At 39.7% G+C, this 25,361-nt stretch overlaps 1 protein-coding gene across 1 annotated transcript in view; it reads right to left on the minus strand.

The window, feature by feature from the left end:
- The window catches only part of TRDN (triadin), a gene marked incomplete at its 3' end in the record, with an annotated part of 39,134 nt that extends 19,041 nt beyond the window's left edge, over positions 1-20,093 (minus strand). The window contains exons 1-2 of the mRNA XM_018570962.1: positions 19,985-20,093; positions 8,806-9,015 (exon numbers count right to left, since the gene is read on the minus strand). Of these exons, the coding sequence (XP_018426464.1) occupies positions 8,806-9,015; positions 19,985-20,093 (319 nt within the window). The remainder of the gene's footprint in view (positions 1-8,805; positions 9,016-19,984) is intronic.
- Between the last annotated feature and the right edge of the window lie 5,268 nt (positions 20,094-25,361).

Below are 25,361 nucleotides of genomic sequence, written 5' to 3' on the forward strand. Positions count from 1 at the left end.
TGGATAATGCCATAATGAATGAAGTTTATACAGGTCTGAGAAAACACAAAAATATGCAATTCCTGAATAAAAAAAGAGCAACGATGCATGAGATGGGAATAATTGTTTCAGGTTTGGATACAGATTCTGTATCTTGAATATCAAAAGAACTTGAGAGAGTGTCAGCCCAACTGTTTGAGGAACCAGGTTTGTAAGTGATAGTAACATTAAAACAGCAAAATAAAAAAGTCTCCATCTGGTCTGTCTGGAATTCATCTGTTTGGCGTTCTGTAAATATTGCAGATTTTTCTTGTTAGTAAAATTATTAGGGAATGTGGAGAACCTTCCAGGAGGTGATGCCATTCTTCCAAAGCAAGCTTGATCACTGATAGTGTAATTTTTTTTCACAAAAAAAATTGTTTTTAGAGCATGGTTGTAATTTATCTTCAAAACATTGGATATGCACAGTCTTTACTCCTATCAAAGAGGTGTTAACTTCAATGAAGGAGGATTCCAACAGGCTGGTCTCCTAAGAAGTGGGCCAGATACAAAGGCTTGTTTCAATTCTTGAAATGCAGAAATATCTTTGGAAGGCCAGTCCTTGGCATTAACATCTTTTTTGTTAGGGCAATGATAGGTGCGTCAATAGAAGAAGAGATTAGAATAAACTGCCTGTAATAGTTGGAAAAAACAAGTAAACATTGCATGGTCTTGAGGCTAACAGGCAGAGGACCAAGCCAGAGACAACAAGCCAATGTAACCTAGGAATGGCACCTCAGGGCACTCGATTAGTCACTTTTCTAGCGTGATATAGAGGTTGTTGGCAATGAGATGCTAAAGTATAATGCAGATATGAGTGCTATCAGTAGTCAGAGTTTCAAAGAAGATAAGCATATTGACAAGATCAACCATAACAAACCTGTACAACAGAATTTAGGCCTTAGTTAATACCAGGAAGAATATCCATTCATGGTGGAGCACCCCCACAAACATTGTTATGGGAATAAATGGGAATTGTTGTGAGAGGGCATTATAGTGGGCCGGATTGGGGACAGATAGATTGTGGATGCAAACATTGGCAGTACATGCATTGTGGACACACCCACATCATCCCTTTGCAGGTCCACATCATCCTAATCACATGCATACATCAGCCACATTGTACACAATTTGTGTGGGAGCGGCAGACTGGGAATCTGGGACACCAGGTTCCACCCCCTATATTCCATTACACCTTTGCTAAGTGAAAAAAGAAAAATTACAGATGGGGAGTTAAAGATCACTGGCTGGGGGATAGCAGGTATAGTTGACACTGGTTTTAGATAACAGAAATTAAGGGGTCAGAGCCTTTCTTATGAATGACTCCTGCATTAATTTTTAATTGGGAGGACAACTACATGCACAAAAAATAATAAGTGTATTTAAGCTAACAAAGGAGCTTTACAAAACAGTCATAATTCTGCCTACATTTTCTTGAAAGTATTTTTTTTTAGTTTGGTAAGAGTGGAGAAGGGTTAAAACCTCAGGCAGATGTTAACTACTCATACAGTTGAAAGAAAAGGAGCACCAAATGAAAGACTAGAGTGCAACAAATGTATTGATGTATTATTCCACAAGTGACAACAGAAAAGTAAAAGGCAGCCAAATAAAACCCCCTGTATTTGGGCTTTAGCAATGTGTAAAGAGTGTCTAATGGACACTCATGACTCATTGCTAAAGCACAATTGCAGGATCCTAATTAGTGGGTAGTCGTGCCAGTGTCAGTGGGAGCGCAGTCTGAGGGCTAATATCATTTGTTAAGATTTAAATGTCAATTTTGGAGTAAACTGACATTGAAATCTTTATGAATGCTATTAGCTCCCAGACAGCCCTGTTGCTGGCACAGGCATGAATAACCACTGATTAAGCTCCTGGTTTAGAACTATTTATCCAGGAGTTTTGCTTTTGAGAATATTAGGCACTCTTGACACATTGCTAAAGCCCTAATGAAGTGGATTTTTTGGTTCCCAAAATACATTGGCTGCTGTTTACTTTTCGGCTGTGACTTCCATTTTTATTTGGCTTTCCCTTTAATTTAACTGTACATGACATTCTCCATTTCGATTTGTCGATAGCTACCGAATCCAAGACATTAGGCTCATATAAAGACTTGTCTCTTGGTTAAGGATCTGGATCCAGCTCCTCGCTTCAAACTTCTCTTAAGGTGCCCACACACCTTGCGATAATTGTACAATAATCACGGGAAATCCCGCGATCGTACGATTATCGTAAGGTGTGTGGAAGCCGTGCGACCTCTACTACTGTAAGGTCGCATGACTTTTATCTTACGAACATGTTCGAAAACCCGCCGAGAATCGTACGATTTTCGGCTGGGGTGTAGCATGTTCGTAAGATAAAAGCCGGACAGGCCGGTGAGCGCAAGCGCACACTGCCCATTCAGCATTGCGGTAATCGGGGCGGGCTTGCGGGGCGTGGTGGGCTTGCGATCATCGCAAGTATGATCTGCCTGTCCAAGATAGGCAGATCGTATGTTTTTTTAATTACCTTACAACCAAAGACTTTTGTCTTGCGATGGTTGTAAGGTGTGTGCCCAGCCTTAGATGTTAAATTCTGTCTGCTTTCAGCTTGTGCAGATTTTCCTATACTATCATCACCTGGTCAGAATGTAGGTGGAAATAATTCCACTGGGGGCACCCATAACAATAAAAACCAAACAGAGGTTCCAGTCCATTCCCATAGCCCATATTTTTATTATTTTGGTGTAAACCTGTCAATTTTGGAGTCGTCCCTTCCAGGGCCGGCCTTAGGGGTGTGCGAGCAGTGCGGCCGCACAGGGCGCCATGGCAACAAGGGCGCCGTGCGGCCGACACAGCTCGTCCTGGGGGCGACTTCTCTCCCCCTCACCATTCATTCCCTATTCTACCTAACATCTGTTAGCTAGACAGGATTGTGAGGTAGTCTGATCAATTGGGACACAGCCAGCAATATGAACCTCACAGAGGTTTTAATCCTTTCTCATTCAATCCAGAAAAAATGTGGTCATATCTGGACTTTAAAGTGACACGAAACTCAGGATGTAACTCTTAAAAATACATTCAAGTACCTTGAATACAAAAATGTAGCTTATTTGTGTGTCACTCAGTTGTAGATCCTCAAATCATCTCTGAATTCATGTTGACACTGTCCTTCCTTCTGGGGGGTGGCTACTTTTTTTCCCCATGGCCCTTGTGTATGTTGTAAAGTAGCCACCTCTCCAAGCTCACTCCTATGATAAACTACTAACTCACATTTAGTTTACTAATTTGTATTGAGATTGTAGTCTATAACTGGAGCGAGCTTAGAGAGGTGGCTTCTTTACAACATGCCCAGGGATCATGGGGAACAAAAGTAACCACACTCCAGAAAGAAGGACAGTGTCAGTACAATTTCAGAGATGCTTTGATGCTCTACAGATGAGTGACACACAAATAAATGCATTTTTGTTAATAGTTAAGGTACTTGAATGCATTTTTAAGAGTTAACTCCTGAGTTTAGTGTCAGTTTAAGCATCAAAATCTCCAGTCTGACAGATCCTCAGAAACCTCAGAAATAGGTTGCAGAGAAAGGTTATCAATAAACAGAAAATACAGCCATTTCAAATATTCAAGATTGGCAGTTATTGTCAGAGGTATTCTAATGACATATAATTACACAGACTATTTTAGGGGTTTATATTAAGCACCGGTAGCAAGCCTAATGATATAAACAAATGACATTTGTATTTATCTTTCCATTATTTCCATATCTACAGTACTATCAAATTATGAAATGTGGTGTATGGGAAGGAAATCAAATAATGAAAGTCATGTATTTGTAGCAAACATTAAATGAAAATGAACGCCAAATATAAATTTACATTTCATTATCTCCATATGAATAGGGCAATGACAATGCCAGAAACTTTATTACATTTGGTGCTGAATTAAACCCTTTGTCAATTTTTAGGAAGACAGAAGTCTTTTTCCTTGAATAGAAGTAATAAACTACAATTGTTCAGCTCAAGGAAAGATAATCAGGAAATGGATGCTGATTGTATTTTCTTAATCTAATAGTTATTACAGAACTGCAACTAGCTAAAAATATTTTCCACTGAATATCATTTCCTAGCTGTGCAACAGAAAAAAATATATTTTGTTTGTTGCTATATTTAAATTTTCCTTTGTTTCTATATTTTGCTTATGATCACAGAATAATACCATAAAGGACTGCAGTTGTGGTCTTTTATATGCATTAATTCATACATTACAGTGGACCTTGTGTACTAGTTAATAAAGCACGGCAGTGCAAAGTGTAGGGATGAGGTTCATGTTCACCACTACTATGACTTTGTAGCATGTGCTTGATGTTTCGAGGTTTGCAAACCCTGTGAAATAGTGAATTCGTATAGTAACCATAATGTACAGCCTGGCCTTTGAGCATAGGACAGCTGGCTTAGAAGTGCCAATCAGGGGCTTGTAGAAAAGCAAGCCCATTCAATATAAAACGGCAATACCACAGTAGCCATACTGATAATGTACTGTGATAAGGAAAGCTTAAGGAGTGCAGCTGATAAAGCGCATAAGGAGAGGTTATTGTAGGGCTTGTAGGCACTAGCAGGTTTGTTAAAGTAAATGTAAACGCTTACTAAATGTCATGTAGGTAGTCACATTTTGTGCATCTTGGAGAATAAGTTTGTTATCTTTTATATATCTGCTGTTACCTCTTAATGCTGCTGATGTCCTGTAGCCTCTTTATGGCATGTCCCTGTCCATATGCACTACAGTGATACCAGGCTGCATGGGATTTTTTTTAACAAGGCATATTTCCTAATTGTTGCCAGCTGCAATTGTTTTTTACAGGTCTTTTTTTAAGCGACCATGCTTGTAAATGAAAGTTCCCTACTGTGGAAAGGCCCACCTACCAATTTCAAACTGCCTGCAAAGGGGATTTAAAAAAAAAGATGTTGCTTAAAAAAAAGTTTTAAAAATACTTATCTTGTTCCTATCTTTTAATGCCTCTGAGAAGCACAAGGGCGTAACTGCCTCACAGTTACCCCCTGGTGGAGCAGGCAGGAATGGTGCCCTGGAGAAAGACTCGCAGGAAAGGTCACCGAGGACCAAGGAGGATTTAAATAAGTTTCCCACCAAATGTGGTGGCCCCACAAATTTTAATTGGGTGACGTAATTTTACCCAGTTTGCATTGGCACCTCTGTCCATGTTTGCTTGACCAGGGCAGAAAAGGTCTTACAGGGAAAAAATACCCTAAAAAGTATTTAAAACAAAGTAAATCTGTAAATATGTTTTAACAAAATTGAACATGTATTTTAATAAAATATGTGACTGTGAACTTTTCTTCTAGATAATATGAGAGGAATTGGATCACAAAGAGCTTGGGAAAAAAAGAAGAAACAAACACTAAATAAATATAAAATTAAATAGAGAAAAACAAGTAAAAGAAAAAAAAATTACATCAGGGAATCTTCCACTCTGAGGCCACATAGGCCAGGAAATTCTCACTAGTTTATATGGAAGGGGTTGCAGCACAAACAGCTTGGACAAAGTGGGGTTTAAAGCACCATACTTGGAAGTGGTTAGGGTGTAGTTTGTTTTGCAGCTCCAGATGTGCCCATTTAGACTGGCTGCAGGGTAATCCAGAAGCTCCAGTCCATACTGTGCAAGGTCCAGCCAGTAGTCCACCCTGGACACCCAATAGTCAATAGGGTCATCAATTCTGAGAGTGTTTGCATCAACCCTGAGCACAGTGTAGTCAGCAATTGTTTGGTTCAGGGGCTGCCTGTGAGTGCTGCCTGAACCTGGGCCTGGTTCTTGTGTCTCTCACCACTGGCTGTGGTTCCATTCTCCAGCCACTTCATTACCACAGGATTCATCAGTGATGTATGGGGTAGAGCAGGGCTCAATATTTCAGGCCCTGAGCTACTAGCCAGGCCTTAAAAGTTACTCGCCACCAGTTGCCCTGCATAACAAAAACACACACAGGGCACAACCCACACCAGCACAACCCACAGGGCACAGAGCATTACAAATACAGCCACAGCACAATGCACAGAGCAATACACATACAGCCACAGCACAATTCACAGAGCATTACACATACAGCCACAGCACAATTCACAGAACATTACACATACAGCCACAGCACAACGCACAGAGCAATACACACACACACAACACCCAGACCCATCTCTATGTCCCCCTCAATTACCTGATGGCAGGGGCCTGACACTTGAGATTAAGCCATGCATAGTTATTGCAGCTAAGGCTGCAAGAAGGGGACCTGCGGCCCAGCAAGTTGCTGGGGCCCCTCCCGTGGTCTGCCAGTCCACCTTAGGGCTTCCCCTGTATTGTGACGTCCGTGAAGTTACAGTGTTCTATCATTCCGTTGGACCCGTGACTTTATCGGATTAAAGTTACGGGTCAGATAGAATGATAGAACACTGGGAGAGATCACGGACACACGGCAGCAATAAAAAGTAACCGAATGAATACCCTGTGGGTGATACACTCACCCACTGCTGTCATGGCTCTGCAAAAGCAAAACTACAGCTCCCATAATGCTCAGTGTGCAGACTGGAAGTTACGCTGCCAGCAGGAAATGAGAACGGACCTTAGTAAAGATGGCTGCCGTCATGCAGGCCATCTTTACTATGGGAAGGTGCACGGCCGTGAGCAGCAGCATAGGGGCAAGCCATCCTCGGTCCATGACTGACTCAATGGGGTTGATTTACTAACCTTATAAACACATATAAGCTCTATGTTGTGTTGCTTGCGTTGATGAATGCAGGAATGTAAATGCATGAGCTAACCATTTTTGTCTAAACTGTGAAGCAGCATTATATATGCATCATGTGCATGATTTTTCCATATATGGCATTAGTGGAAATATGCTTTTAGAGACTTTTTGGTTGATAAATACGTTTTGCTGTGTGAAAATCACACGCACCTGGTGCGTGCGTGTGTTTAGGTTAGTAAATCACCCCCAATGGCTTCATTTCCACTCGCCCCCATGCAATTTTCACTCGCAAATTGCGAAGGGGCGAGTGGACATTTTGAGCCCTGGGGTAGAGGATAGAACTACAGTGAATGGTAGGGAAACACAGGCTTCTGACACTCCTGAAAGTGTCATATAGTGAAGCAACAATGATACAGGCGGCAGTGCTGGACCTAAGGGGAGGTGGGGGACACGGCCCCCCACAGAAATGTGTAAGGGCTTTTCTCCTGCAAGGACATAACAGTTTAATTTCTTGAGATACCTGACATGTTCTCTTTAAAGTATATCTATACCCAAAAGCAAAATGTCATATGTTGCAGTTTACCACTCCTTAAATGTGGTGATTGCATTACTTTTCTTGTATTAGGCTTTTTTCCCTTCACTTTTACCTGTTGATCCAACCAGTAATTTTGCTTTTTTTTTTTTTCAAGCTGTCCAGCAAAAGTGGCAGGTAGAGGGTTGAGACAAACCATTTAAAAATGACAGGGATGCTTACAAAGGTTAACTTTTATTAATTTGTAAAATCTTTATCACAAAAGAGGGAAACAATTTTGCCGTAGCAGCTTAAAAAGCTGGAGAATGAATTTAATTAGTTAGTCAAGTCCATCTAAATTTGCTAGTGCATCTAACAGTACCATTGTTACAGGCTGGATCACCAGGTGAAAATAAAGCCTAAAAAGCTTACAAAAAGAAAACTAATGTAGCCACAACATTTAAGCATTGGTAAGCAACAATATATTATTTTTTTGTTTGTTTTTGGGTCTTGATATGCTTTAAGTCGGGCAATCCCTTTTTTGGTAGGAGAAAGGAAAGGTGTCCTCCTTTGAATCAATTTGTAGTGTGTATTGTGAACCCCCTATTATTTAGCCTATTTCGAAAACAGTGCCAGGTTTTTAAACTTGTAATAATCTGATGTTCTGCCTTGAAGTAATCAATACAGTAAGTCATAGTTAAATGTTATATTATATTTACCATATTAAACTAAAGTTTAAAATGTTAATATTGTATTAGTAATCAAAATGGAGGAACTATTGAAAAACATTATTGATTCCCATTAACAGATACATGTCAGGATAGAAATATGGGAAAAGCCATTGCTGAGGTAGTTACAGGGTCAGAGGTCACCTAAATTATGACATTTGCTGAATTCTGACAAAACAAGTGGGCATAACAGTGTATAACAGGGCTCTGTGGTTGAGGAAGGCAAACACTTACAGGGCTCTGTAGGATACTGTTATGCTTACATAGGAGGTGGAAGACCCTCTGTGTTATCTGCATTAGTACAGACAGATGACAGGGTAGCAAATGTCAGACCATATGGGGCCTCTCTCCTCAATTTTCAAATCCAAGAATCATCTTTAGAAGAATTAAGAAAAGCTAAAAAAAGGTATTAATAATACCTTCATAAGTAAACCTCTAGAAATAAAACACTTTAGGCACTAAATCTTTAGATTTTTGCACATGACCACTATTGACTGGTTCCCTTTAATGCCAATAAACTATTAGGTTTTGCCAAGCTCGGTTGTGTACAAGAATGTGAAATAGTGTGCTTTAGATAGTGGGGTTTCTTTTTTCTATCAATGTGACCTTATAAGTAGGTAATAATTACTAACAATGAGTAAGATATTTTCCATTATGTTTTAATCATGATGTTTACCTTGGAACAATACTAGAAAAGAGGTTGTAATTTCACTGCGGAATGCTGCATGATATACAAAGAATAACATAATGCTGAACAAAGCTGAATGACATACACTTATTGGAGGACGCATTTGATTAACATTAAAACCCATTCCTACCTGAAAAACTTTTGTAGTCTACTAAATCGAAAATTACAATGGCTACTGCTGACCATGTAACAATGAGGGCAACAACAAGTAGCCATGCCGCTGGAGAACTGAATGTTGTCTTCAGGTCCTGAGAAACAGATCTTGTCATCTTCCCTGGTAGTTTGTGAATGGATCCATTTTTGCCATCTAAAACTGTGGTAGTGGTGGTAGATGTACGACCTACATGAGAAATAAAAAAGTGTTAGTAGCACAGAATGTGACCTGGACAAAATACAATATTTGTACATTAGTTTAGAAAATAGGAAGCTAAGAATCGGTACATATTTTGCAGTAAATAATGAAAGACGATACTATTGTTACCAGGAAAGAACATAGCATTTTTTTTACTTCCATTCCTGCCAAAGAGCTCATTTCCATTACCCTACTGAAAATTGTTACTATAGTGTAGATACATCAGCCAGGTATTGTTAGCTGCAGAAAACATAGATTATACTTTTGTATTTTCCACACAGAAAGGTCAATTTGCTAAGCTGTATGTTAACTGCATTTTTCTAATTTACTCCATGATAATTCTCCCATATACATGTCTGATTCAAAAAGATAAATATCATATAAGACATGTATTCTTTTTTTATTTTTACACAATTTCTCAGGAGTCTATATTTTACCTGAAATGCCTTGTGATCCTAATTGCCTCCTCACTAGTCATTATAGAACCTCCCCATTGTGTTCAGAAATCACTTTCATATCTACAGGTCTATCTACAAGTCATTGATATATAGATGTCCATACTAAACATAGCAGCCTCAGAATATATCAGTTACATGGACAAAAACATTTTTTTTAATTATTTCTAAATGTTTTATGCCTTTAAACTTATCTACTCTACAAACATTTGTTTTGTTTGTAGGGGTGTTCCCAGCCTTTCTACTGCCAGAGGCAAAGTGTGAAATAGTGCCCCCTGACCTGGACCATGTGTAACACTGTAGCCATACAAACCTCAGACACAATTCTTAATTCTTTAATTTAATTCTAAATATGTATTCATTTTTTTTAAATAATTCCACCAAAGATCTGTCATGCATCGGTTTACATCTGATTACCACCTTGACGCTGTCTAGATTTGGCAAAAAAAAATGGAACAGAGTTCTGTTTTGGTGAACCTGATCACGACGGATCAAAGCCAACTGGATGTATACGGACGCATGTCCACTTACACCTGACTGCTCATAGACCTAACATGAGTCCATTCGTTCAGTTTTTCCTCCATTGCAAGATGAAGGAAAAACTGAATGTACACAGATGTCACAAAAGTCACACGTGTTGCAATCAGCAGGGGTTCTGTGCATGGATAATGATATTTTATAACAGCGGTCGCTAACCGGTGGTCCGTGGACCACTGGTGGTCTAGGAGAAAATTTTGGTGGTCACCGGACCCCTCTGATGCCGTGCAGGCTGGGCCGTCATTGAAGCGCCGCGGAGGCTTCGGGCCTGCCTCTCACTGACTCAAGCAGCGGCTGCCACAAGGAATGCACGGCTCTCAGTACAGTACGGGCTCTGCAGGAGGCGGGGCATCTCGTCAGTGCCCGGACTGAGCAGGCTGTGGGATATAGAAAAATTGGGGAGAAGCCAGGTAATAGTGGCTCAGTGTGGGGGAAGGGGAGGCACGGGGGTGGTCGGGGGCAGTGCTGAAGCTAGGGGAGACATGTGCCCCGGGCGCCGCCAGCAGGGCCAGTGGCAGATTCGATAGGGGGAAACAATTTATATTATTATTGGGGCGGGCGGCACCGGCAACGCTCCCTCCACCAGCACTGCAACTCCTCCAGGCACACCCGCACCTATGTATGTATGTATGTATGTATATATATATATATATTCTCATATTTTTTGTTTCCTTATATATAGATACATTCTCATATTTTTGGTTTCCTTATATATAAATATATTCTCATATGTTTGGTTTCCTTATATATAAATATATTCTCATATTCACATTGGATAAAACTTTGGGATTTGTGACCACATTAGACCTACAGGGTTAATTTTAGTCTGTAGAATAAGTTCTGAGGGCAATAAATATACATTGCTAAGATAGATAAGCAAATGCATCTTATTGCACAGAGGAGGATCTGTATCTATATAATCTGGGGGATCTGACTTCAGCCCTTCTATACTGGAAACTTCACAGTTTATTTTTCCTAATCAGTCCCCCTAACATGGCCCCTAGCAGCCATGTGGGCTGTTATGACTATTGTTACACCACTACTGCACTGCCAACATGCTGCTCTGCCTGCCATCCCCCCTCCACTTGACAGAATGAGGTGCTGCCTTAGACAAAAATCTCAGGTTGCCTCATTATAAGAAGGGTTCTGGCTGTGTGCATAATGAGAAGTAGACACAATCAGTTTATTTCTCTCTGGGATTCCACTGGAGAAAGGCTTCCTCACTTTCTGTAGCCTCTAACACTCATACAGGAAATGTAGTGTGCTGTTGTCACTAAAATAGAAAGGCACAAACAGCATTAAAATGTTGATGTTCTAACTCTTACCCTTTTTTTTCTGTTTGCAAAATTTCCACATACTTCCTGACAGAGGCTCTAAACTTTTCTAACTCTGTGCATAACATTGTAAAACGTTTTGGCTGGAATTTGGCTTTGAAATAGCTTGGTATAAAACTGCTAGAAATACTGCATGCCGGATTTGCCTTGCTGATATGGTATGTTAGCCAATGTGTTATTTCTAACCAGATGACGATAATAATGCATACTAACGTTTTTGTGACTAGACCCCAGAGTCAGAAAATCCTGCACCAAGGTGTGTAGAGGTTTAAGTGGTGAACTATGAAGAGAAACACCAGAAGTCTGATTGGTGTAAAATAAGCTTGACCTGAGTGGACCATATCTGCTATAATTACAACAGAAATGTTAAAAAATGTACTCTTACTTTACAGACAGGACTTCAGGTTTTCACCTTGCAGAAAACAATCATTTTAATTGTTTGACAGTACCAGAAACTCACACTGGCTTTAGATAGAAATGGTAATGTTATGAACACCAAAACTACAAAATGCCTACTGTGCAAAATATATATGCCATTTTTAAAAAAATTAAGTTTTTGTTTAATAAGTTAAAATCAGAGGACCAGGAAGCAGTAGAACAAGTAATACAGTTCCTTGAGATGAGCACATGCATTTAACAACATCAAATGTAAATACATTAACGTGAATATATAAAAGATGTGTATTTATTCCACAAGACCGAGAAAAACATCTTGGTATCATCTATAATTTATCATACAGTTTTTCATAATTTTATTGACACAAGGCACATTTCAATTCAAATTAAGAACCCGTAGCTTGTGTAACATTGTATAGCATATCACACTGTGAAAACTGTACCTAATTACTGTCAAGAAAAAGCAGTAGTGGTTTATTATCTAATGATGAACCATGGTGAGAAGTTATGATATGTACTATAGGGAATCAAACTTAAATGCCTTTTGCTAACATTGCTCATATGACCCGTATTAATCTTCTTCCAACCATGGTAAATGTCAAGTCATTAGCTAGTAAAAAAATGTCTAAAGACTACAACAGTATTAAAGATGTCATGCTTACTTAGTAATTAATGACCACTGTTCATAGAAATCAATTATTCTTTGTGATAAAAAGATAATTCAGCCCACTGACAATATTTTATTGGCTAAAATAAGTGACTTATTTTCATATGTCGAAATGAAAACACAGTTTATAGAACTGAGAATAAATTAATGTAGCACCTAATAGCAGTCAGGCTATTGCCACTTTTACTTGGTAGAGTCATGTATATAGTGTATGAACAGAAAGCTCACTCAATCCAGGTAGCAACAAGATTATCCATTTGATAACCTTTCCTAGAACAATGATTCCCAATGTGATTGTTAAGGGAAGATCATATATTTTGCATGTATGCCACTGGCATGTGTACACCTAAAGTGAAACTAAACTCAAGCATTAAACCTGAAAAACGCATTCAAGTACCTTTTTTTTTTATTAACAAAAATATATCTTATCTGTGTATCACTCGGTTATAGATCCTCAAATCATCTCTGAATTGGTGCTGATACTGTCCTTCGTTTTGGAAGGTGGCTACTTTTGTTCCCCATGTTCCCTGTGTGTGTTGTAAAATAGCCACCACTCGAAGTTTGCTCCTGTGATGAGCTACAATCTCACGTGTAGTTTACTAATTTGTATTGAGATTGTAGTCTATCATGGGAGTGAGCTTTGAGTGGTGGCTACTTTACAATACACGAGGACCATGGGGAACAAAAGTAGCCACCCTCCAAAAGGAAGGTCAGCATAAATTCAGAGATGATTTGAGGTTCTACCACTGAGTGATACATAAATAAGATACATTTTTATTAATAGTTCAGGTACTTGAATGCATTTTTAAGTTGTAACTCAAGTTTTGTGTAACTTTAGATTGTGGATGAAGTTAGACAGTATTTCTTCATTAGTAAAAAGAAGCATCAACTAAATTAAACTTGTAGCTTACTGCTCCTAAATCGGGCCCTTTTTTCTAACCACTAGAAGCCTCATAACTGTTTATCAAAGCTTGGGATGCTTTATATAGAAAGAAAATACAGTGCATCTAAACCTAAAAACAAAACTAATACATTACAGCTTACTAGTCCTTAGATGTGGTGGCTGCATTTCTATTACGGATGCACCTATATCGGTTTTCCAGTATGGAGTATAAGTACCAATGGTTTTTTTCAGTACTCACCGATACCAAATACCGATACCGGAAGTACCATTAAGGAAGCCAGATGGTGTGTAATGACTCACCACCTGGCTTCCTGATAAGCATGGGCGGCATGTAAATACTCGCCACCCAGCTTACTGATTAGCCTTTTCCATGCTCCCTCATCATGTGATGAGAAATTGCCTCAAAGTTTTTCTGTCGGAATGAAAAGGAATGAAGAAGGGTTTGTGCATCATTATGATTTTAAACAAAACTTCTTCTAAAGAACACAACTAGACAAGTAATAGGACCAACTTTGAATTTGGAAACTTGCCATTTGCAGAATGATAGACAATGTACAACACAATAAACTGGAGTTGAAAAGATCGGGTTAAGACCTTTCTGTATGTTTCAGGCAAAACTAAAACCTATTTTTAAACCCAGCAGCTTGAAAACTGTAACTGCTTTGAGAAGTTGACATTCCATGTGGCAAAAGGCAGATGGTGGGTTATATTTAATAAATGTTAGGTTTTGTTTGAGGCAGTTCTTTTTGAACACAGCAGTCTGCTTTGCGTGGCTGTTTATTAAAGGACTGCGGTAAAAGTTCAGATTATCCAGTATGTTTTCTGCTGGTAGAATGGACATGGGGTAATATTTGTCTTTTTGATAGTAATACTTCAGGTTTGACAAAAAATGTATATTTGCAGAATAGACGGATATGATATTTTAGAAATAGTATGCATTATCATGTCAGAAATGTATACTTTACATTGTGAATTACACAGTGGGGTATAGACAGGAATGAATTTCATCCAAGTGGATACTGAACAGCTACACAGACACATGTCCCACAAATTTAAACTTAGCAGTTCAAATCCAACTCCAAAGTCAAACTCTTTTGTCAATTTATTAAATTGGCCAAGCCTTTACACTTTGTCAATCGCCTTTCTAAATAGACTAAAGAACCACTGGGGCAGGACTGAGACAGGACAATTGTCCCGAACAATGTAACAACCTAACATGACATGCATATCTGACATGCATCGATATGTTCAAGAACTGGCCAGCAAATATGTAGTTTTATTACTCATGAACATATGCTTCAAAACTTGTCCTAAAGAAATTAATTTGTCAGGGATCTATGCACTGTATAATTCTGGTATGAAAGGGGACTTGTATACAGTCTTATATTTTCAATTGTGTGTTGGATATACTGATCAGCTGGATATGTGAAGAAAATGTCTCTAAATACAGACCTTAGGCTGGACTGATGGCTTTTAGGGCCTGGTAACCAAAAATTCTCAAATCACCCTAGTACTCCAATTAAATGCATCAAAACATCCCTCCCAAAGTCTTGTACTGTGGGTGAAGCTGTGTATAGTGCCTCTTAACACCTGTATCATGTCCCTAGTAATGATCCGGATTGTACATCAGTGTGCATATATTAACACTTCCCTAGGACACCCCCTGTGCCTGGCTTCAAAGTGCCTGATGCCCAGCAATGTCTTGGTACATTACCCCCAGCATGTCAAAGCAGGGACACAAACACCAAGCCATGTGTAGCCCTGACATGTTTCCTCCCTGATGGGACTTCCACAGAGGTGCATGGCCCTATTAATTCATAAAGGATTGTGATTTTATTCATGCCAGATATGCATCTCATGCAGGAATCGTTTTAAGTGATCTTAAAGTATGTCTATGTATTATGTTCATGGCAAGAGGCATGTGCATCTGAAAATTTGTAATATTTTTTCATACAAATAGAAGGAACAGTGTAATAATTTTTTCAACTAGAAATATCTCTATTTTCAGGACACTTGTTTTTGGATTTTTTTTTAAAAAGCAAGGGGACGTTTTTCATCATAGCATTACTGTTCCATTCCTGGTCCTTCAGTCTAATTCTGCCCATGCTAAAAAATTTTTACATGGGATTTAAAAATACAACTGCAGGTTTATTTGATTCGTGATATAAAACAACCAACAATAGTAATGAGGATGGAAATTATTTCCAACTAACATTTCCATTGCAGTTTTGATCCTGTTGCTTCAAAGCAGGAAATAATTGTAACCATGAGGGGCAGATTGATGTGAATGGTTTTATTTCATGTGATTCATTTTTTTAACTGAGAACTAATGAAAAGTGCTAATGGTGGACAGCTGACATGTACACTAGGGATGTTCAGATACCAAGTACCGTACTTGGTACAAGTACAGTACAAGTACTGATATTTTTCCATCTCTAAGACAAGACTAGAGAAAAACTCAAAAGTTAGGAGGCAGCTGTAATTTTAAGGAACATTGGCTATGGGTCCCCTGGGATTTGTGCATTACTATTTTAATGTATGATTTGCTATAAACACCACATTCATCTATTTCAAATCTCTATATTGCCTGTTTTGGTTACACTTCAAGATGTTACCCTCTTGTCTTGGATTCCTGCAGTGGAATCGTAAACACCAACCATAATACGTGTAATAAAAGAAGTAGTCTTGTGCATCTCTGTCCTGCCTGCTTGTTACTATGTCAGGACTTGCAGACTATGCTGAGGAAGAGCTATCTGTGACAGGCTCAGCTATTAATCAGCAGCTCAAAGCGTCACTGTAAATGATGACAGACTCACCTGCCATCAAACCTCCTTGTAGCTGTCATATGCAAAGAGCGCTCAAAGTGCATTTCCACTTTTGCAGCCAAATTAGGTTAACACCTAGTTTATATTAGTTACATGTTCTCATTAACATAGCATAACTTAGTTCTCACTGTTTAAGGGGACCTGGGGGAGTTTTGTTTGCCATAATAAACCCTGTCTGTACCATGCTGGCTGATTTTATTATCACTTGTAAAGTAGACGAGCTGGACTACCTGTCATAATTAAATGGTTAAAGGCGATGCGGGAATTCATGAACGTGTTTACACAAAGTTTTGGCGCAAGGACACCTATGTCATGCTCACTGCAAAGTTTTATTTTGGTTATGCTTCTTTTTTTAAGTGTTCTTCTTCTGTTCCATTAATGTTTGCGAATCACTGAACATATTTTCTGACATTTCACATTCTTAACTGCATGGTATTTGCATCCAGCATATCCTATAAGTCCTCATGAGCACTTCTAAAAGTATCGCAAAGATAGTTCAGCTTCACATTTTCAAATAAGTTGAGCACTTTGGGACTATTCAAAGGAGTAGGCAACAAATTAAAATTACAACAGCAAGGGCAATGCCTACCTTTCTTTTGCTCAAATCTTAAAAATGCATTCAAGTACCTTAACTATTAACAAAAATTCATTTTTTTGTGCATCACTCAGTTGTAGATCCTCAAATCATCTCTAAATAGGTGCTGACACTGTCCTTCCTTCTGGAGAGTGTCTACTTTTGTTACATATGGTCCCTGTGTGTAGTAAAAAAGCCACCACTCCAAGCTCATGATGAACTACAATCTCAATACAAATTAGTAAACTAAACGTGAGATTGTAGTCTATCACGGGAGTGAGCTTGGAGTGGAGGCTACTTTACAACACGCACAAGGACCATGGGGAACAAAAGTAGCCACACCTCCAGAAGGAAGGACAGTGTCAGCATGAAGTCAGGCATTATTTAAGGATCTACAACTGAATGATACACAAATAACTAACATTTTTGTTAATAATAGTAACAGTAATAAGGTACTTGTATGCATTTTTTAAGATTTACCTCCTGAGTTTAGTATCACTTTAAGTGCAAGAACTAAAGATTGAACAAATTTGTGATAGCACTCTAGTAGAAGTGCATCATATTGCTGAGTAAGCAAGCCACCTATATTATGCTGCCATGAATAGGATGAAAAATTAGACTTTAACCAGAATTAAAACTGATAATTTCAGGCATTGTGCCAGCTTTACAGACTGAAATGTAGCCAAAATAATGAGACTTTTTAGAAATACATAACTTTATTTACAAAAACTGTTGCCTTATTGCCACGTAGACTCCTTGCCAAAACTGTGTAATGAAAATATTTTTCAGTTCAATCTTTTTGCTTAATTGCTTCTTATTTTGTCACAATCCTCCTCCACATTGGCATCTATTTTAGTGCGGTTGAAAATCTTGCCTTTTAAATCCATATCGAAAACCAAAGTACTGTGCTGAGAGACAGATTTATAGGCCGGGTGTTAACATGAACAGCTGTGATAGCAAAATGCTGAACTGCTAACAATCAGCCAAAAGGGAGAATTGAAATGCCTTTGAAAAAATAAATTGACGAGAGAAGATAGGGGGTGACAATGTATAAAATAGCAAAAAGATTTAGGAGTTTGTTTTATGGAGTGTTTAGCAGATCACGTTTTTTTTAAGCTCGTGTAAACCTTTAATTGTATTTCATGGTTTATACTCAGACATCTGTACTGGTTTACAAATAATGTGTGAGATGAACTGTTGCTCCATGCTTCAGCAAAAAGAGTGGAAAATACAGCATTAAACAGCATTTTACTGCAATGTAGTCCTCTGCATAAATGACTTACGTGGTTTTACATTAAATGCTTAAAAGCATAGATACTCCATTCAGGCAATTTTGATCTTTCAAAATAGGATAGGAAAATATTTATATATACCTTTATATTCTGAAATGTTGGTATATTACCCTTTATATGAGCCGTGATATTGGAGGCTGGTGAAAAGGACTCCTGTTCATTTGCTCACTGTAATTGACTGCTCAGTAATGACGTAATTGGGAGTCTATACTACTGGCTCCCAATTGTAGAAAGTTAACAGTAAGCTGTTGGTCAAAACTCGGTCAAAATTCTGGGGGTGCCTATTGAGCATGTAACAGAACAACACAGCTATATATATATATATATGCAGCAACTATGCATTAAGGCCCATCCACCATAAATGGACTGTTTTAATTGCCAAAGAATTTGTAATTCTGTGCAGCCAATGTTTTTTGTTGTTGTTTCCATTACATTGCATATGTATGCATTGCATATTTTTATGTTATGGTGTATTCCTGACACAGATTATAGCTACTGCAACTTATTTTTCTGTATACATTTGGTATTTCCCAGTGTCCTCCCCTCCTGTTTAGTCTCAGTTAGTATATACTTAGATAGACCCTCCCTGCTTATTTTACTTTCCCACATTGTATCTTCTAGCCCTCATTGCAGACACTTGGTTTAGAAGATCTTTTGTCTTTTTACACTTCATATGAACCATGAACATCCTCTGTATGTACTTAAATTAAAACTATATTGGATTTAACCCATTCACGACAAGCGGCGTACAGTGTACGTCGCTGGCATCGGGGCTGTTTTAACAGACTCTGTTTAAACTTGTAAAGCCGACTGTCAGCTTTACAGTAGAAGTGATTCTGGTGGCTCAGCTGCCACCAGATCGCTTCTACGGGCGGGTGAAACCACCATCTGCTATCACATTGGAGCCTTGTAAGCCCCCTATGTGATAACAATGAAAGTAAAAAAAACAACAGTTTTTAAAATTAACATAAAAATTATTTTACACAATTTTATAAAGTCCCCGCCCCCACGAGCACGCCTGTCTTCACGTAAACACGTGTCGGGTGTGCCTACATATGAAAACGATGAATGCGCTACATATGCTGGGTATTGCCGCACACGCCAGAGTGAGAGCAATAATTCTAGGGCCAGTATTTTTGGGTATCTCTAAACTGATTACTTGTGGGGGCTTCTAAAGCGTCGTCTATGGACTTTTTTGGGTACTGAATTTTGTTGCCTTCTCACGGATGCACGCAATTTTTAACCTGGGCATGTTGGCTATCTATTTACTCTTTGTAACCTCTTCTTTTATATTTTATTAAAAAAATGGGTATTTTATTGTGTTTTGGGGAATTTAAGTGCATTTTCCACTAAATTGTGGGGTTTGATAAGGTGTTGCGCTAATATTGTGCAACATAAAAATTTGCAAATGCCACCATTTTATTCTATAGGATCTTGGCTTTCAGAAAATATATGTTTGGGGGTTTTAAGTAATTTTCAGGCCTAAAATGTGGAGTATAACATGGGTGCAAAAAAAAGAATTAGCTTGTGACCATACTGTACAGAAGGATTGAGGTCCAAAGGAGGCATGTCAAAGCATAATTCAACTTGAATCAGAATAGTTATTATCCAGGCACTCCAACTGGACATCACATCCTGGTGCTGCATCCCCTGTGACCCTTCTGCAGACTATATTGCAGCTGAACAATAGCTATAGCACTGTCACAGACTTACCCGGCGTGTCCCTGCGCTCCAGCGACGTGCCGTCTCGTCGGTGACGTCACGCTGGCTCCGCCCACAGGGCGCGGCGCCGCAGGTAAAAGGTCAGCTGGTTCGTCACTCGGCGTTCTCTCGTTGTGGAGTGTCGAGTGACGAACAGAGAACCTACAGGCATTCCCCTCTGAGACCCTCCGGATCACCAGTACTGTCCCAGCAGTAGCAGACGACTCCATAGTGCTTCCCCGCTGTGAGCTAAGCTCTGCCAAACTACAAACCGCAAGTATCCTGGGTCTCTGATCCAAGTGCCTCTGACACTGCTACATGCACTTGTGCTTGCTTAAATGTGATACTGTCTGTGCCGCTGTTCCATCCGTGATAACCCATAGTGCTGCATCTGCTGGACAGGATATATCTTTCTGTGTTATCTGCACCTGCTAAGTTCCACTGGAGTTGTACTGTCTATTCCTATCCTAGAGTTGCATGAGGGGATTGTTAGAGTATCGTCTCAGGATCATACCTGCTTGAGAGGACTGTATATGGTTACATCAACATTGCTTGTTACTGCTTGCACATTACTGCTTAACTTGCTGCTTAATTAACTACTGCTATTCTCCCTACTAGTACCTCATTAGGTACATCCTGCCATCTGAGTGGTATAGAGTTGGGTGCTGTTAACCACAACTCACAGTGGTCATTCCCCATAGTCCACATAGGAAGTAAATGATGCAGAGGGTCTCCCATCGCTATTCAATGTCGCTATTCAAGTCCCAACATTGCATTATATTTTTAACTAGGGATGCACCAGTGACAATACTGGGTATTTTCACGAGTACTCGTGAAAATGCCCCGATACTAAACGCAGATACCGGTGTTCTGTCAAGAACGCCGAGGTAGTCCAATTTGCCGACTTTGCATCTGCACTTGCGCACAGACCAGTATTATTGAGGGAACCAGCATTTAATTACAAAGCATTTTGTTTAAATTGTTAATTGTGACCGTTAATAATAGGGATGTTCCGATACCGGGCATTTTGACAAGTACTTGTACTTGTCAAAATGCCCCGATGCATAGCGCCGAAGCTTGCGCTGTTTTTTTTTTCTTACCTTCCGTGCCGTGGTGGCTGGGGTCCTCTGGGAAGGCTGGAGGAGCGTCGCGTCACTGCTGTGGGCGGAGCTCCAGGTGGGGTCTAATGTAGTTGGCCGGCGACCTGGAGCTCCGCCCACAGCAGTGACGCGACGCTCCTCCGCTCTGCTGCTCAGCGCCGCCGACGTCGTCCTCACATGGGAGGAAAGAGGAAGAGGAAATCGGCAGCTCGTGAGGCACCTCCATTGCACAGGCACCATCAAGTAAGGGCCTGTGTTCAAATCATGTTAGTAACATGAACCATCCGATTCCAATATATGGATCATGATTTTAAACTAATACTCTATATGAAGTATACACTATAGTACACACACTATTAGTTTAAATCATGATCTATAGTACATACATAATATGTAGTTGTACTATAGATCATGATTTAAACTAATAGTGTGTGTACTATAGTGTGTACTTCATATAGAGTATTAGTTTAAAATTTTAAAGTTTTATTGCCATATACTATGTATGCATTTCATACCCACATCATGAATTACTATACTTGGCAGATAGCACCTCTGTCAAACTTTTACAAATACTGTCTGAACTAGGAAAGCTTGTTAATAGAATACACTTAAAGGAGAACTATGAGGTGAGTGCTTTTCACTCACCTCATAGTTCTAGCCGACCTGTGACAATGAGACTGTCACAGGTCGGCTCAGTAGATCGGGAGGTGAGCGAACACATGCCGGTGTTCGCTCACTTCTCGATCCTGTCACGGCTCTCTGCCGTGACAGGGGAGGGGATGGATTCCCCCCTCCCCGCTCCGATCCGCCAGCGCGGAGTATGTCTCCTATAAAATGTGTTGTCCAATCAGATAGTACTGTACTATGGACTGTACTGTACTATGGATCATGATTAACCTAATCATGTTATCAGGGGCGTAACTAGAAATCACAGGGCCCCATAGAAAAATTATCGGTAATTGGTATCGGCAAGTACATGAGGGCCAGTACTTGTACTTGTACTTAAAAAAGTGGCATCGGGACATCCCTAGTTAATAATATCCCATCCATCATTTACTGCCATCCATCATTTACTGCCATTGGTGGCATATTATTAACGGTCACAATTAACCATTACAAACGAATACTTTGTAAATAAATGCCGGTACCTCGTTAATCCCATCTGTGCACAAACGCAGATACTGGGTCGGCGTTCTCGACAGAACACCGACACTAAGGGGTTGATTTACTAACCTTATAAACACGCCACGAACAAGTATACACCTCTGTAGTGTGTTCCCTCCCAGCATGATCTATTGGTGGAATCTAGACACCTTTGTAGTGTGTACACACCCAGCAGGTGTGTTGTGCAAAGCCCTGCATGAATTGCAAGGTGATGTTGTGTAAATTAGCTCTACGTTGTGTTGCTTGCGTTGATGAATGCAGGAATGTAAATGCACGAGCTAACCATTTTTGTCTAAACTGTGATGCACTCATGTTTTTGGGACATTATTTAGGTAGTGCAAAAAAATTATAAAAGTCTCTCCATAAGTGGAATGAGGAACACTTAAAAACGGCCAAGAGGAAATAAGCTTCCAAAAACAAACACCTCTGGACAGTACAGAATGGTTGGAATAATAGTCGCGCGCGAACACGCTGCTATTCAATTTACCAAGAAATCGTGAAGAACCGGCGTGCTCATGTTTCTGGGCTTAAGAAGCGTGTGAACTTGGCTCCACACATGTGCAGTTGGCTCATACAGAGCTGAACATGTCAGTTGTGTGTAAGTTCCATATTTTTGAATACTGTTTTTAGCATTTTCAAAGTGTTTTTTGGGATGGTTGTAGGCATAGAGGTGAAGCAGCATTATATATGCATCATGTGCATGATTTTTCCATATATGGCATTAGTGGAAATATGCTTTTAGAGACTTGCATGTCGCTATTAGAGCGGCATGTAGCCTATGGCACATGCTACATGACGTGCACGTACGTAAATACATAGAAACGCGCCATAACGGCGTGAAAATGTGACACGTTGCTCGTGTTTGGTTGATAAATACATTTTGCTGTGTAAAAATGCACACGCACCTGGTGCGTGCATGTGTTTAGGTTAGTAAATCACCCCCCAAATGTTTAAACTGAAGCCGCTGCCTGAGGTCCCGCAGTTGCTGGGGACCTCGGCAGCCATCGTATTAACCACACAGTTCCATGGCGGCGGGGGGTTGGAGGGGCCCTTCATGGTTTCTTGCAGCCTCTGAATGTACCCCTGGGTTTATGCTATGTCCTGGATACTCTAACGATAAAGTCTGTCTGCCACTAATTCTGACTCCTGAGTTCCTCTCCATCTGGGAGTTTTGAATGTTCCTGCACCTCCTGAAAATTCCTCATGATATCAAATAAATACACATGCAATGGGGAGAGGTGGAACCCATTCTTTTAGCTACAGCAGGTGTACAGACCCAAAAACTCAAGGTCAGAAATCTCACTTATAGAATCCCGATGAAGTATAAGAAAAAAAATAAAAAGTTTGGAAGAACAGACCCTTTAAGGTAAAAGTATTTAAACTCTATGTTACTCTTAACAATGCTGCTAATAAATAAAATAATAACTGCATGACCGAACAGCTATTGTCTGGCACTGATTGTCAATCAGAGCATGAATAAGATAGAGGATAATTGTAGCTATACATATTATTAATTACATTATATAAACATAATTATTTCCAAATTGACCTTAAACACTGCATAAATCTTGAAACAAGTAATTAATCTATGGTATTATTTGTTTATATGCATACTTTATGACACTGAAAAGCAATAAATAGTTACAACTATTTCGTAATGGACCTAGTAACATTGGAAAATATGGTAATGGATATGCGTAAACATCTGTGCTGTATCACAACATGTCATTAATACAGTACTTGTAGCATCTGCCACATTCAAGTTGGTGAACTAGTTTGATGACTTTAAACAATTTGTCATACAATTACAACTTTTAGTGCAAACAGTAGGCATCTGTTCACTGTCCAACAGTCAATACCTTGTACATAAAAGGTATGACTAGGAAGCAAATTTCTTCTTGTATATGTTTTCTGAGAAAAACCTGAAGGCTGCTGACTTCTCTTTTTGAAAATGCTGCAAATGCCAGAAGACTGGCTGCCAGGCTGACCCAACGCTTTTAATACTTTCTGAGTCATTGACCAATGTATGCATATCAGGAGATCTGACTTTATTCTGATTTTACTGGCTAGATACTTGGTCTGATCTAGTACTTTTTGAATCTAATAAAAGAGCATGGCAATAAAGCAAGTCACATTTTACATAAGGAGGTCAACAATTATTTTCTAGTTCTTTAGTATACATTACTGTGGAAACACTCTACACAGATACATTTCCTGACATTCCCTATTGAAGTCTATGGGAACCAAAAAGCACCTTAATCTGCCAAAAAGCAGCTTAGTACTTTTTCCAGGGATGGGCATTTTTCTTCTTGTGACAAAACACTCAGGTGTGAACAGGGGCCATGGAAATAAATGGGATTCCTTGTTTTTAGTGTTTTGCTGTGCTTAAGACTGGAGTGTCCTTGTCTCAAGCATTTTGTTGCACTTTGGGAGACAAAACACTTAGGTGTGAACAGGGACTAAAGGTGCCCACACACCTTGCGATAATCGTACGATAATCACGGGAAATCCCGCGATCGTACGATTATCGCAAGGTGTGTGGAAGGCGTGCAACCTCTGCTACTGTAAGGTCGCACGACTTTTATCTTAGGAACATGTTCGAAAACCCGCCGAGAACCATACGATTGTGTGGCATGTTCGTAAGATAAATGCCGTACGGGCGGTGTGCGCAAGCGCACACTGCCCATTCAGCATTGCGGTCATCGGAAGCCCGCCCCTTATAACCAAGGTTTAAAATGGATATATATTGCTATACTATATGCACACCAAGATAATTTTACTAAAGTGACAAAATATTTCTACATGATATCAAGCTAAAGGGTTAACCTGACATAATAAAAAATAATTGCCAGACTTTTATTTCATGCTGTATTTATGTAAGGAGAGACTGAAGAGGAGGACATGATCTGATTTTCTGGCCTATCCCAAGGCCAATTTGCAGGCTTTAGTTAAAAAAAAATACATGAGTAGCTGGGCACTGCCATAGGGGACCAGGTACCGGTGCAAATTTTTAAAATAAAAATACTATTCAACGATGATCTTTAATGTGGTTTCAAGGGCAGACTTTTAAAAAGAAAACACAAATCCTGTAAATAGCATGCTTAAAGGTCCCCACACACCTTACGATAATCGTACGATAATCACGGGAAATCACGCGATCGTACGATTATCGTAAGGTGTGTGGAAGCCGTGCGACCTCTACTACTGTAAGGTCGCACGACTTTAAACTTACGAACATGTTTGAAAACCTGCCGAGCATCATACGATGTTCGGCGGGTGTGTAGCATGTTCGTAAGATAAAAGCCGGACGGGCCGGTGTGCGCAAGCGCACACTGCCCGTTCGGCATTGCGGTCATCGGAAGCCCGCCCCTCAGGGGGCGTGGCT

Source organism: Nanorana parkeri, unplaced genomic scaffold (assembly GCF_000935625.1).
Source record: "Nanorana parkeri isolate BGI_ZX_2015 unplaced genomic scaffold, ASM93562v1 scaffold1640, whole genome shotgun sequence".
NCBI lineage: Eukaryota > Metazoa > Chordata > Amphibia > Anura > Dicroglossidae > Nanorana > Nanorana parkeri.